Source organism: Trachurus japonicus, chromosome 3 (assembly GCF_045865225.1).
Source record: "Trachurus japonicus isolate A0001 chromosome 3, Traja_1.0".
Classification (NCBI taxonomy): Eukaryota; Metazoa; Chordata; class Actinopteri; order Carangiformes; family Carangidae; genus Trachurus; species Trachurus japonicus.
In genome coordinates, this window is record NC_140909.1 from 25697106 (window position 1) to 25710095 (window position 12990).

At 42.4% G+C, this 12990-nt stretch overlaps 1 protein-coding gene across 1 annotated transcript in view; it reads right to left on the reverse strand.

Annotated features, from left to right (window-relative positions):
- znf536 (zinc finger protein 536) overlaps positions 1-12990 on the reverse strand; it is a 115085-nt gene that overhangs the window by 60632 nt on the left and 41463 nt on the right. The window contains 2 exon segments of the mRNA XM_085767663.1: positions 1910-3673; positions 11528-11686. Coding sequence (XP_085623789.1) covers positions 1910-3673; positions 11528-11686 — 1923 coding nt within the window.

Consider the following 12990-nt stretch of genomic DNA (forward strand, 5'->3'; position numbering starts at 1 on the left):
GCATGTGTTCCACAGAGAAAGGAATACATAAAGATCAATCAGTCCTAATTGGAAAAGGATCTGTCAAGTTTTTTTTATTTTATATATTTCAGAGGTAGGGCATTATCGTACATAGCCATTTCTTTATTAAACTTAACATAAATACTATATATATCAATATTTTATCGTTAAAATGGCCTAATGATGTTAAGATATGCAGAGAGCCTGGCACCATCACAGCAGGTAATATAGTGTCAGATGGAAAGGTCAGGTGAACACATGTAGCTGCACTGCTTCATTATGAAAGGGGTAACTGTTACTATGGGTTAATGCATCTTGCTGTATCTTTATGAAGCCATGCCTGTAAACATGAGCTCTGCATTTCATGGGGAAAATGCTGCATTTTTGGGGGGGATTTATGTATTTATTTCAAACCAGACAAAAGAAAATATTCATGATTGCGAACTGCATTTGGCGGTACTGCAGCTGACACAAGGAAAAGAATAATATACATACACAACATCCTGTATCTGGCAGCAATACCTAAATTGTCCCCTTGAAATGTATTAAAATTGAAACAACCAACTAAAATTGAGGGTTTTCTAAAGAAACTTTCATTCAAACATTTTGATTTTTATTACGCATCCCCAGTTTTGCCTTGGAAATTGTAAATGGATGGAAAAATAAGCACACATTCTCAGTTTTTTTTTTCTTTAAAAGTCTGCTGACTTGATTTTACATTTGCAGCCAAAAGCTGAAGCTTCAAACGGTGTTCATGTCATTTTTCTTTCAGCTTCACAGGCTGAGAAATAAAGGTTTTAGTGACTGCGTTGCCTCAGGTGAATCTTTTCCCCTAGCTAGCGGTAATACTGTCTTACCAATCCTCCCACTGCCTCTCCCCTTCCCCTGACATGTCTCTCACCCTCAGCCATGTCTAGCTGGTTTGCAACTCAGCAGGTTGACGTTGGTGTGTTAATCTTCTAAATTGAAATTTTTTGTTCTGTTCATACAGGTAACTTCTATAATCTGCTGTTTACGTACAGTATGTACTGTATCTGTTTATTAATTATTTGCTGTTTTGAATTTCCAAAGGTTTCCAATTCCTAACTAATTCAAATGTCTTAATTTCCAATCTAAAGGAACGGACTGGATCTCAGCCTCTGCCTCTGTAGTGTGTATAAAGTCAGTGTTTAAAAGCTCAATGCCAACTTTGGATTTTTACTTTCTTTCTATAGAGACACTTCAGAAACCAGCCCTAAACAGCAAAAGAGCATTGTAAAAAAAAAAAAAAGGAAAGAAAGAAAGAAAAAAAAAAGAAAAAGGACTTCCTTCTTCAGTCTCAAGGAGCGGCTATAACCTTAGCAGAATCATGAAAGTTGACAGTTCATTTTTCACAGGGTCATAGATCGACGAGTCTTATAAAGTAATGGGCTTTTGGGAGCCAGCTTTATGAGAGCTAAGATAGTTAAGAGACATGTGGAGGAGATGGCATGGGGAGCTGAGGTCCTGCTCTGACTCATCCAGGGTTATTCCCTGCATGCTGTGGGGTGGGAGGGAGGCGCTCCTCTCCCAGTAATATAAACGTGTAATAAAGATTAATCTGTTGCTAGTCGCCAGCCTGATAGCTTCTAAACTTGCTTGAAATAAGGCTAAAATCACTTCAGAGCCAATCTCAAGACCTTTAGTGAGTGTCTGAGATTCCTCTGTGGGTGTCTGGGAAAAAGTGTATATATGTTTGTCTTGTGTGCTTAGTGTTTTTGTGTATGCAGTGGAGGGAAAACTCAATTTGTGATTCAAACACACGTGTATTCATGACTGTATTATGCGTGTGGTTTTTCCGCTGGTACAGGTGAATATATATACAGTATATGTTTGTGTGTGTGTGTAGCTTTTTATAGTTACAGTGACAGTGGGGTATAAACACACTTACCAGGTGCATCTGGCCTCTTCATGCCCCCTGTGGGTGCCCCTCCTGCGCCGCCTCCCAGGCCGTTGAACGCGGGGATGTTGTCATTGCTGTAGGCTCTGAGGACAGACAGCATGTTCATCTGCTGCTCTAGGTGGGTCTGCTGCTCGGCCTTCAACAGTCCTGGGGGGCCTCCAGGAGACAGGAGGCCCAGGCCCTGCTGCCACTGCTTCTCCAGCGGCAGAGCTTGGTTCTGGGCTTGGGGAAGCAGAGAGAGTGGCGCCATGTTGGAGGAAGATGCTGCCAAACCAGCTCCGCCCCTTGGGGGTAAAGAGTCATCTTGGAGGTGTTTGGGGTGGTTCTGGAGGTGGTCTGAAGATGGGCTTCCATCTTCCTCTCTCTCCATGTCCATTGGCCCATCCTCATCTCTTTCCTCCTCCTCTTCAGCCACTCCTCCCTCCTCTTCATCTTCGTCTGAGTGATTTTGTTGCTGCTGTCTCTTGGGGGTGGTTGAGGGGGTCTCACTGGCCTTTACAGCCTCTTCATCTGATCCGACCTGGTCCTCTTCAGCCTCACCATGGGAGCCCCTTTCAACAATCTGGTCTTCCACAGCTGAAGCTGCTCCTACAAAAGGCTGGCCAGGTAGGTCAAGACCTTGCTCGGCTGAGGCGATATACCCCTGGTTGGACCTGGGTGATCCATCATACAAGCCACCAAACCTTCTGTAGAAGTCACTCTGGAAGGGGTTGTAGGGTTGGTCCATGTGGTTGTTCCATCCTCCCAGGCCTTTCTCTCCCTCTCTTTCTCCATCTTTGTCAAGGGCCACACCAGAGGTCTTGGTGTTGGAGGAGTGGATGGTGGAGGTGGTGGGAGAAGTCTCTCCATGAAGCTCCTTGCCTGTATCAGACCGCTGCAGCTGGGCCTTTCCCAGATGGTTGGCCTGGAGGTGCAGAGCCATCAGCTCCAATGAGGAGGTGGAGAAGGAGCAGAACAGGCAGCCGTGCCACGCCACGTTATCATGGATGGTGACGGAGGAGCCAGGAAGAGATCCAGATGCAGACTCAGGCCGGACTGATACAGAGAGATCAAGTGGTTCGTACTGGGACCCAGGTTTTCCAGGCTGTGAATTGGGTTTGGCTTCAACCTTCTCCTCTCTGTCCTGGTCAACCGAGACCGACCGTTTGGCTTTGGGCTCACCGTTATCATGGTAGAGCTGGGCCTGGAGCTGGACTGGACTCTGGTTGTCTTTCATGTCTTTCTTCATGGAGCTGAGGACAAAGTTGTCCATGAATGCCTGAAGAGAGCCTTGGAAGTGGACTCCATTTCCCATCATGCTTTGGTAAGCCCTGCTCAGGTCAGAGAAGCTAGCAGGACTTTCTGTTGCAGTCGATAAATGGGAGGATGGGCCATCAGCAGTCTTCATATTTTCAGCTGAAGGGGCGGAGTCAAAGCGACGGTCTCCGCGCTCACGGTCTCGGTCGTGCGGAGACATGATGCCGGCTGACGCCCACTGATGCGGCAGCAACGGACCTGCCCTGAAGTCCAGGTTGGGAGGCATTCCCTTAAAAACATTACGGAGGACATCTGGTCGGGCAAAGACGCCGCCGCCGCCACCAGCTGCCTTCCCATGATCCTCTTTGTGCTCAGAAGAAGCTGTGTGGCCAGAGGATTGGCCTGAGGTGGTGGAGCCATTTTGACGTTCACGGTGGTGGCGCTCCAGGTGATACTTCAAACTGGCAGACTGGGTGCCAGCATAGTCACAATGAGGGCACCGGTAGGGTTTCTCTCCTGAGAGGTCAAGAAAGAGACAGAGAAACAGAAAAGGGAAAGGCAGGGAAAACAGTGAATAATTAACCTGATTATTAGATTGACTGGATATCAAAATCTATTTATTGGAGCAGGGAATGTGGACCCTAGGGTCATGTAACCTCCCTGAACAAAGAAAATTAGGTCAAATGAGTTGAGCTCGCAAAAAAGATATGCATTTCATTAAGTACTATAAAAAAGAGGATATTTTTTGCAACTGCCTCACTTTCAATCAGCATCAAAACACATGTGATTTTTTGAACTCCTCAAAAAAGAAGAGGGAAGAAAGTGAAAAAAATGACAAACAGCACTTTTGAGAAAAAAAAGGACAATAGAATAAAACAAACTGCAAAACAAATTGAAAATGAACATGATCCAATGTCTTCTCTCTCCCGCAGTCATCGGCTCTGTGCCCCTTGATGTATGTGTATGTGTGTGTGTCACTGCGCCTGTGTTGGGATGTGGCTGTGGGAGTGTAGGAATCTGAATATGGGTCGATCCGGCTTGATCCAGCAAGTGAGCCATCAGCAAGTGAGCCATCACTCACAACAGCACAATAAAAAACATTTCACCATATGGTGCTTTCAGTCCACTATAAGCGATAATATTTTTTCAACTGACGACAAAACTGTCTCAATGCTATCTGCACGTGCATGTGCAAGGGCAGGGGCGAGGGGTGCGGCTAGATCTCTGTTTGTGTGTTGTGTGTGTCTGTGGATCTTTGTGTGTGTTGAGGGGGGTCATCCTGCCTCTGTTCTGGCCTTGTTTGCTGTCAGACCTGCGCCCTGCCGATGAGAATGCAATTTCTCAGATATTCCCTATTTGCAGTTTATCTTGAGAAGCATAAATCAGCCACAGCACAAGATCTCCCCAAACACTGCCACACACTGCAGTGCACTGTGCACACAAATATGGAAGATGCACCACAATGCAAAAATAAGGCAATGGGTATTTAAAGAAAATAGCAAAAGAAATGAGCAAGCGACATATGTGAACCACATGCTTGCAGTTTCAGTAAAGCCTTATGATAAAGAACAATATGATTCACCACAGGATACACAGATCAAAGTGATTTATATTACGGTAAAAGAGGGGTGAATCTGTTGTGTAACATTTACATATATTTATTTATGGTGCTCACACATATTCATGAATATTCTTGATAATGGTATAACACCAGAATTATTCTGCCAGAAGTGGATCTTCCATTGCAATGATACTTATGTTGAAATAGAACACATCCTGCAAGCAATTATAATAGGCTTGGAGTCTGAGCCAGCTTTGGATTCATTAAACAATGAACAGAGAGGGGAAAAATGCTAAGCTTGATTTTTTCCCCCTAATTTATTTATTTATTATTTTTTTAATGTATACACATAAAAAGTTCCCAGAGTGGAATTTCTGTTCGAGGGATAACAGCGCCTGTTTGAACAGAGAGGGGAAAAAAGATTTTTTTTTAAAAAGGAATGGCAGTTGTGTTTTGTACAGTATGTTTGCACACTTCTATATTTATATATAGATATATATGCATTTGCACATTTGGTATAGGGTCTTAAAATGTTTAGATTATACACATGGAAACCATTTTATAAAAGGAAAAAAAGGCATTGTTACGCAAGGCTGGCTTGAATGATTTAAGTCGGGCTGTGTAGTAAATCATGGATATAATTAGCAAATGGCATACTGCTCAAGTAATTTATCATTATTTAGAGGGCACCATTCCAGAAAAAGACTCTGCGATCTGCAGACCTACTGCAGAGTTCTCAAATAAAGGGCCACAAACACCAACTCAATACAATATTGATACAGGCGAGGAAAGAAAAGGAGGGTATACAAAAGAAAATTGAAGGTGGAAATGCTGAGGAGAGGGGGGACAAAGAATGAGGGAGACAAAAAAAGAGAGAAAGCATGCAGAGAGACAGATATCCCTGACTATAGATAGAAAGACAGTGATTTGATATCTTTTCTCTTACACTAGAGTGGCTATAAAGCATAGAGTATATTTAAAATAAACCATACGAGATGAGCTTTTAACCCAATAAGTGCTTCTCCTGTGAGCTGCTGAACAGAGGCTCAGTGCTGATTTAATAAGGAAACGTCCCTGATGCAAATGATCATTCTCAATTCCTCTAACTGGACAAAATGATATTCTAGGAGCCAAATTAGACAGAAATTAGACTGATCTGATCTTTTCTTTTTTTCCCCTCCTCTGTTTTTTTCCTTCCTTATAAAAGGTTGTTAATGTTCATGAGAGGAAAATAAAGATTAATGTAGCATATAGATATCTAAAATGAGAATTAAAATCACAGATTGTATGTTTGACACTCCCCTTTGATGTTTACAGAGGAAGGTAAACTGAGAATAAACACAGGTGCCCACGGAGAGCGATCGGTTCATTCCAATTCTCTATTAAAATTAAGATTTTAAATATATCTGGAGTGAATCACACAGACGACAAGTGAATCGCTGCATCTACTCCTGTTTACGTACGCGTGTGTGCGTGTGGGTGCGTGCGTGTGCACCATGTGGAATGTGTGCGAACACATGTTTATGCATGTGTGTCGGGCCTGAGCCTGTGTCTATGTATGTGTGTGTGTTTGTGTCTTAGAGGGCCATTTGGACTGGCTAAGACATCTGCTCCATCATACGTCAGGGGCCTGGTGTGACATCTGGGGAATATACTGTATCCTGCCTTGCAACATTACACACAATTTACTGCTAAAGGTCATTATGTACCCGTTAATCCACTTTTAATTGATATCAGCGCAAACAGCACAACCTCCCAGCCACATGACAGATCACTGCCACCACAAAACCAGGAAATTGCTGTTAGGGAGTTAAAAATAGATCGGGAAACTTTTCCTTCAATTTCTTTTCTTTTAGATTTTTTGTTGTCGTCGTTTGGACGTTTTCCTCCTGACAAACGTGAATGATACATGAACCACTGTAGCTGTCTATCTTTGACTTTTAAAACTTGAGCTCATAAACATCTACGCAACGCCTTTGTGGCTATAAATTATCATTCTCCTGATTGCTGTACAGGGATCTTCTCCACCACAGAGTGTCTGCACTTCATGTTATATGTACTTATCTCCTCTGGCTAAGTGTAAAGTGTGACAGCACCATAGATACAAGTAAAGAGAAATAACCGTAAAACCCTGTACAGAGGGGCAATTAAAGTGGCTTTGGTAGATATGACCCACTATAAGATGGATTTCAATTTGCCTGAAGAAAGAAAGAAAAAACTAAAGGTTTGAGAGTCTTAAAATGGATAGAAACTGTTTTAAGTATGTCTGCTTTAGTTTGTGGTTAGCAGTACAGTGGGACATGGCTCTAATACTGCCGAGTTACAATACAGATGCACATTATGAGCCAATGTTAAATATTTTACATTTTAAAGTATAAGGCTGTTATGCTTTAGTACTTTTCTTATACTCAGTAAACAGCCAAAATATAGTAAAACAAAATGTACAGTTCCTGAAAAACCACTAGTTCCCAAAGCAGCAGTAGTTTTTTTTTTTTGGAAAAACACTCAAACAGTTGTAAATAGTATATTAATACACATTTAGGTGCTTTAGTGAGTATTTACAGCACCAGGGCAGTTTGATGTGGATTGACTCAATGCATTATGGTGACTCTCACTCAGAGCAACAGTGTTTTATTGTTTCATTGATGTGTTTTTAATAGTTTTTGGACAACAGCAGAGCTCTGTGGTGAGTGTGTGTCTAAGTGCATATAAGCGTTATTGCATTGAATATAATGTATGGTGGAGAATGTGAATGCAGAAAGAAAAAAAAGGAAGAATTTAGAAAAAAGAAATATATTAGGATATATGAGGAAGGAGATACTGAAAGAATGAGTCAAGGGAGGAGGGAGGGGGCAAAGGAGTGAGAGGGATGGAGTGGGAGATCACAGGTCCCTCTTGATTCATCCTGATTACAAGGTTAGGTTAAGGTTAAGTGACATGGGCAAGTCCTGGCTCTCCTCTTTCTCTTTCCCCCTCTCTTTGTCTCCCCCTCTCAGCGTTTAAAGGTGAGCAGGGACTCTTATTGGTTATGCAGCCCTGCCTGAAGTTATGTGTGGCTATTGTCAAGAGCGAGGACCTTTTTATTTTTTACACACAGCTGCTTACTGCTAAATAGTGCCTTGTCCAGAAGGGGACAATCTGGGCCTCTAATTGCTGTCACTGAAGCCTAGATTCATTATGTGACTTTCCCATTAAAATGTGAGCATTAATTTGTATAATGAAATATCACCCTCTGCAGTGTGTTCATTAGCTCTGGCCCCACACTGTAGCGCCACAGCAGCACAATGTTAGCTACCTAGAAAACTGTGGTTAATTTTGCTAATGGATATTTTCCCACTCACTGTTCAAGAGGAAATTAATACTGTAACATTAGCTCTTTAACTTTTGGAGAAATTTAAATTCACTTCATTCCTTTCAAGCTGGTGTTAGTCGCTCATTAATCTCTGCGTTGCGTTGCACAATGCTGCCTCGACCGGCTTGGTAGGCAATTCCATTGTGTCACTCACATTGCATTAGGATGAAGGGGAGCTCGGCTGTCATCTGTGAATTTCTCTGCATTGTCACCAGAGCACAGAGAGGATCTTTAGCTGCTGTAAAAGTCATCTCGTGGATGTAATCAGGATGTCACAGTGGAGCTGCTATGATTAGGTTATAGGAATGATTTAAAGGCCACATATTGGGGATGCATCAAGCTGTTTTTCTCTCCATGTGTAGAGGACTATGCTAAACCTGTGCTTAGATAGGCTCAAGTCCAAAGATACATTCCTTTCCAAAAAGACAACATCCCTTCTAACCTTCCTCACTCATGCTCCTGGATGCAGAGAGCTGTAGTCTACTCTACTGTATTTTAAAGATATGAATGGATAAATGCAGAATATACGGTGTGGATGAAATTAGATGGACCTACTTGTCTGTGTGTGTTTTGCCAAATGAATTAACGCCAGACCTGGGCTGAGGTCTCTGCTTTCTCCATGATAAAATATGGCCCTCATGGGTATCCTTACTGTACTACTCAAAGCAGACATAACTCAGCTCTCTCACCACCAGATAACAGATGCTTCCCGAAAACCACCACCATCTCTATCGCAGCCTGGCTGTGACCTGGTTGTACTATTTAACATAAGGATCTTAATTATTTGGGTATACACCAGATGTAGCATGCTACAATAAAAAGTGTTTCCTCTAATTCCTTTGCAGATCTAAGGGTACAGTATGTGTGTCTTATTAAGGAGAGCAAAAGGGGGTTACTGTGCTGGTGGTCTCTCATTCTGCCTTTTAAGTACATGGAAAAAAAGAAGAAGAAAAAACAGCAAAGGAGACAGAGAAGGAGAATAAAAAGAAAAGCGAGCTTTGATTCTTCTCAGCTGTAAAGGATTTCCATTTTCAGTTGTGAGAATTTTAGCCTTGGCGTCCCAGCTGGCACCCAAGGATTATTTCATACTGAAGTGTAGAAACTAACAAAAAGGTCAGGACGGTCAAACTCAAGCTTTTCAAGAACATCTTGAGGAACTGGGGGGTAAATGTTTGACAGACAGAAGAGGAAATTTCTTTAACTCCTGCTCCCCCTACCCCCGCACCCCCCCATACTCACACGCATGTGTTCTCATATCACTGTGTTGGATTGATTAACGGAAATCATGTGTATTGTCAGGAAGGTTTTTGTGCCTCTTTTTCATTACAGACATTAATTTAACGTAATGTAATACTATGAATACAGACCAAAAAAACAGAACCTTATGTCACTGCTTTTATATCTAAATTACAGACATTAAGCTGCATGGCTATCCAGGTGACGCAAGTAATCTGAGGTTAAGTACCTTAATTCCTTGTTCAAGGTTCCTTTGACTGCACAAATGGTGGTTCCTTTTCAACAGGAAGCAGTGCACCATTTATGTAGTGAAGCAGGAAGTAAATCTCCAGAAGTGCGGGTGGTGGGGGAGCGTGGTGTCTAACCCTAATAATACCTCAGCCATATTTATTTTCTGGAACCACCTTTAGGAATGACTTTTAAGGTTGGCTGTTTAAACCAGGAAGTTGCATTCAAGTTAAAGGTGGGGTTGGAGATCTTATTCTGGAGCATTTTTGACTGAATTGCTTGTAATCCTCTTCACACCTCCTTTGCGCGTACCACTCTTCGTGTGTTGCTCACATTGGGATTACATAGGGTCACGCCGTCAGGTAGGCTATCCCAGCCTTAGTGCAGGTTATCGCTTTTGCAGTGTGGCCCAATGTAATCTGAATCTTAGCGACGCGGCTTTCCGCGATATCATCGCGTATAGTGGGGCTTCACCTTGATGTGAACCCAACGCTGAACAAGTGTTGCGTGTTCCTGAGCTCTGGAGTCGTGGCTTCAGAGAGAAGTCTGAGGAAAGGGGCTTGGACTTTTGAATTGTGTATTGTTCCTAGGCCTTTTCGTTGTGTTTGCAATACAACAGGTTATAATACGCCCTCTGAGCAGAGTTACTCCTGTAAAGTAGACTTGGCACTACAGTGACTACAGTAGGTATCAAAAAGTGACAAGATGACCGAGCTGGAGTTAGCTGGTTAGAGCTAACTAGCTAACCTCTGTAGAAGGTTATTGTTGTGAGTAGCCTAAAGGAACCAATTTTGTTGCTGAACTCACACACTCACATTTCTTCTAAACTGGAAAGTAAACAGCGGTTAACATTACTGTAATGCTAGCTATATAGCAATAGCGCTTAGCCTGTAATAAATGTAATAAACAATTTTAAAAGCATTAGCATTAGTACTGTTCTCCTGGTCCCAAAGGCACAGTGTCTTAGTAACACTTACTCTCTGAGGGAGAAATTGGGATGCGAGGAATAACCTTAAGAGCCCCACCACCTAGAACCAGCGCGTCCTTGTGAAGTTGTCCTTGGTGTTTTCTAATTGTGACTTTAACCTGGATAGTCATTGGGGCGTTCGTACCTTGCAGAGGGTTAGAAACCTGGCTACTGTCCATAGTCCACATCATTACTCTGACTGCAGCCTTAACCTCCAAGCTATGACCAGTGTGCAGGTTCATCAGATATCTGCCTGAGCATGGGCTAGTGAGATGTATGGGCTGGACAGCACAGCTCAGAGGATTTGGACGCGTGACTGAAAAATAAAACTAAATCTATTAGGCACATCATCTCACGCATATCCCTAAACTGTGGACAGGCCAGCTTTGTTTTGGCTTGAAAGTTATTCAGAGTTAGCAAGTGTGAAATTGCCCTCTGAGTGATGTCATCAGAGGACACTGAACCCTTGTTGTGTTAATTAGAGCTCAATGAAATGATGAATATGAAAAAAAAGCATAACAATGGCCTTAAACCTCAATGAAGGACACTGTTGGAAAACATATGTTCTGTCTTATGAATAGTTTTATTTTGTTTTATTTCTGATAAGCTCAAAGAAAATACAACAAAATCTAAATTCCTCTGATCGGAACATGTAATTTGGATACTATGACCATTTGTGGACTTATTTTAACCTATTTTTCTTTCTATGAGTTACTTTTTAATTCCTTTGTCTAAAAAAATTACAACAGAATGTTTCCCAGAGAAAACTAATGCAGTATTCATCAATTACAAAACAAATATGCAATCAATTCATCTGCATCGTATCTATCATATCAGTGGCAGATTGACTCCAATATCTGATTAGGCCAATATTCATAAACCAATATGTCAGTCTAACCCCAGAAGGAATGTCAGTACAAGTAGTAAAGTAAATTTTGCATGAAGTACAATAAATGTTTCATAGCGAGAGAAATGCACTGAGCCTGGACTTGGCTGGGGAAATGATATCCTTGGACGTATACTGACCTGTGTGTATCCGCAGATGAACTTTGAGATGATGAGAGGTGCGGAAGGACTTGCCACAGTAGGGGCAATCCTTGGAGGATGAGGCTAGGCTGCGCTCGCGATGCTGGGACAGAGGCGGCTGAATGCTCCCCGCTGCCTTTCCCAGGTCCTCCCCAACATCTGGAGCACACACAGAGACAGCACAAGGAGGGAGAGACAAATTGAAGGTGTGTTGAGTGCCACTTCAAACCGCCCCTCCACACATCACAACACAACACGTTTTTTTATTTTTTTCCCCCCTTTCTCCTCTGTCTGTCTCTCATTGTCCCCTGTTTTCCCTTGCTCAAATGTGCGAACGCCACACAAAGTCAAACACATCAAACAGGTTCACGGGCCGCGCTATTTTCCTCACTGACAGAACGCTGACAGTTCATAAGCTTTTCAGTTTCTTTAGAGACACCATAGTCCTGAGATACCCCAACCCACCCACCCACCCACCACACACACACACACATACACACATCTTCTCCCCCACTCAACTCAAGCACACCCTCCCTCAACACCGCCACCTGCACCACTACCGCCTCTCCTTTTCTCCTCCTGTTTTTCTTTCTTTTTTTATCCTTTGCTATCATCATCATTCCTATTAAGCATATGCTAGATTGCAGTGAAAATTAACAATACAAAATAAGACAGAAAGAAAAAGAGAGAAAAAAAAGCGAGAGATAAAATGGGCTATGTCAGCATCGCAGGATCTCCTCACATCTCTTCCTGCGACCTGATTTTGACAGGTAGTTGTCAGAGATATGATAGGGTGATAACGGTTTTGACCCCGCCCTCTGCCACTTCCTCCGCCGCTCGCCAAAAAACGATGATGCGTAGTTTAGTGCGGCGGCACTCTGTTATCAACACAATCACCTTTCTGAATATGAGTCTAGAAGATGAGTGGCAACAACCTGAGAATGTGTTGACAGCAGCACAATCTGAGGTGAGGGTGTCATCATCAGATTGTACACACTGGCCTTGTTGTACTAAAGGTTAAGAGCCTGTGATGTGCTGACAGTCTGTGCTGAGTTTAAAGGCTTGAGCAACACAGTTAAATTAAAAAAAGAAAAGAAATACATAACAGATGTTTGATTTGTTTTCTGTGTTGAAGCTGTTAAATTAAAAATATCTAGTTCAAATAGCATTTGATGGATGTCACTGTGCAGAGGGTTCATCATCAACTCACATGGTTCAGAACTGTCAAGAAATATTTCCACATATCATAGCAAAATAAAAGTTCATATAAAAATGTTTGTCCTTCTTTTCTTAAGGTGTTATATGCGGCATGCTTTGTGTATTCTATTTGACGTTTTGATATCGACAAGATTTATTCAAGTACTAAAATGCCACTTTAGCCTCTTTTCTGATTGGCTGACAATTTCAATTTCAGGTAAACACTCTGGAAACCGAATCCTGCAAGGACGGACAGTGGGTCCAGT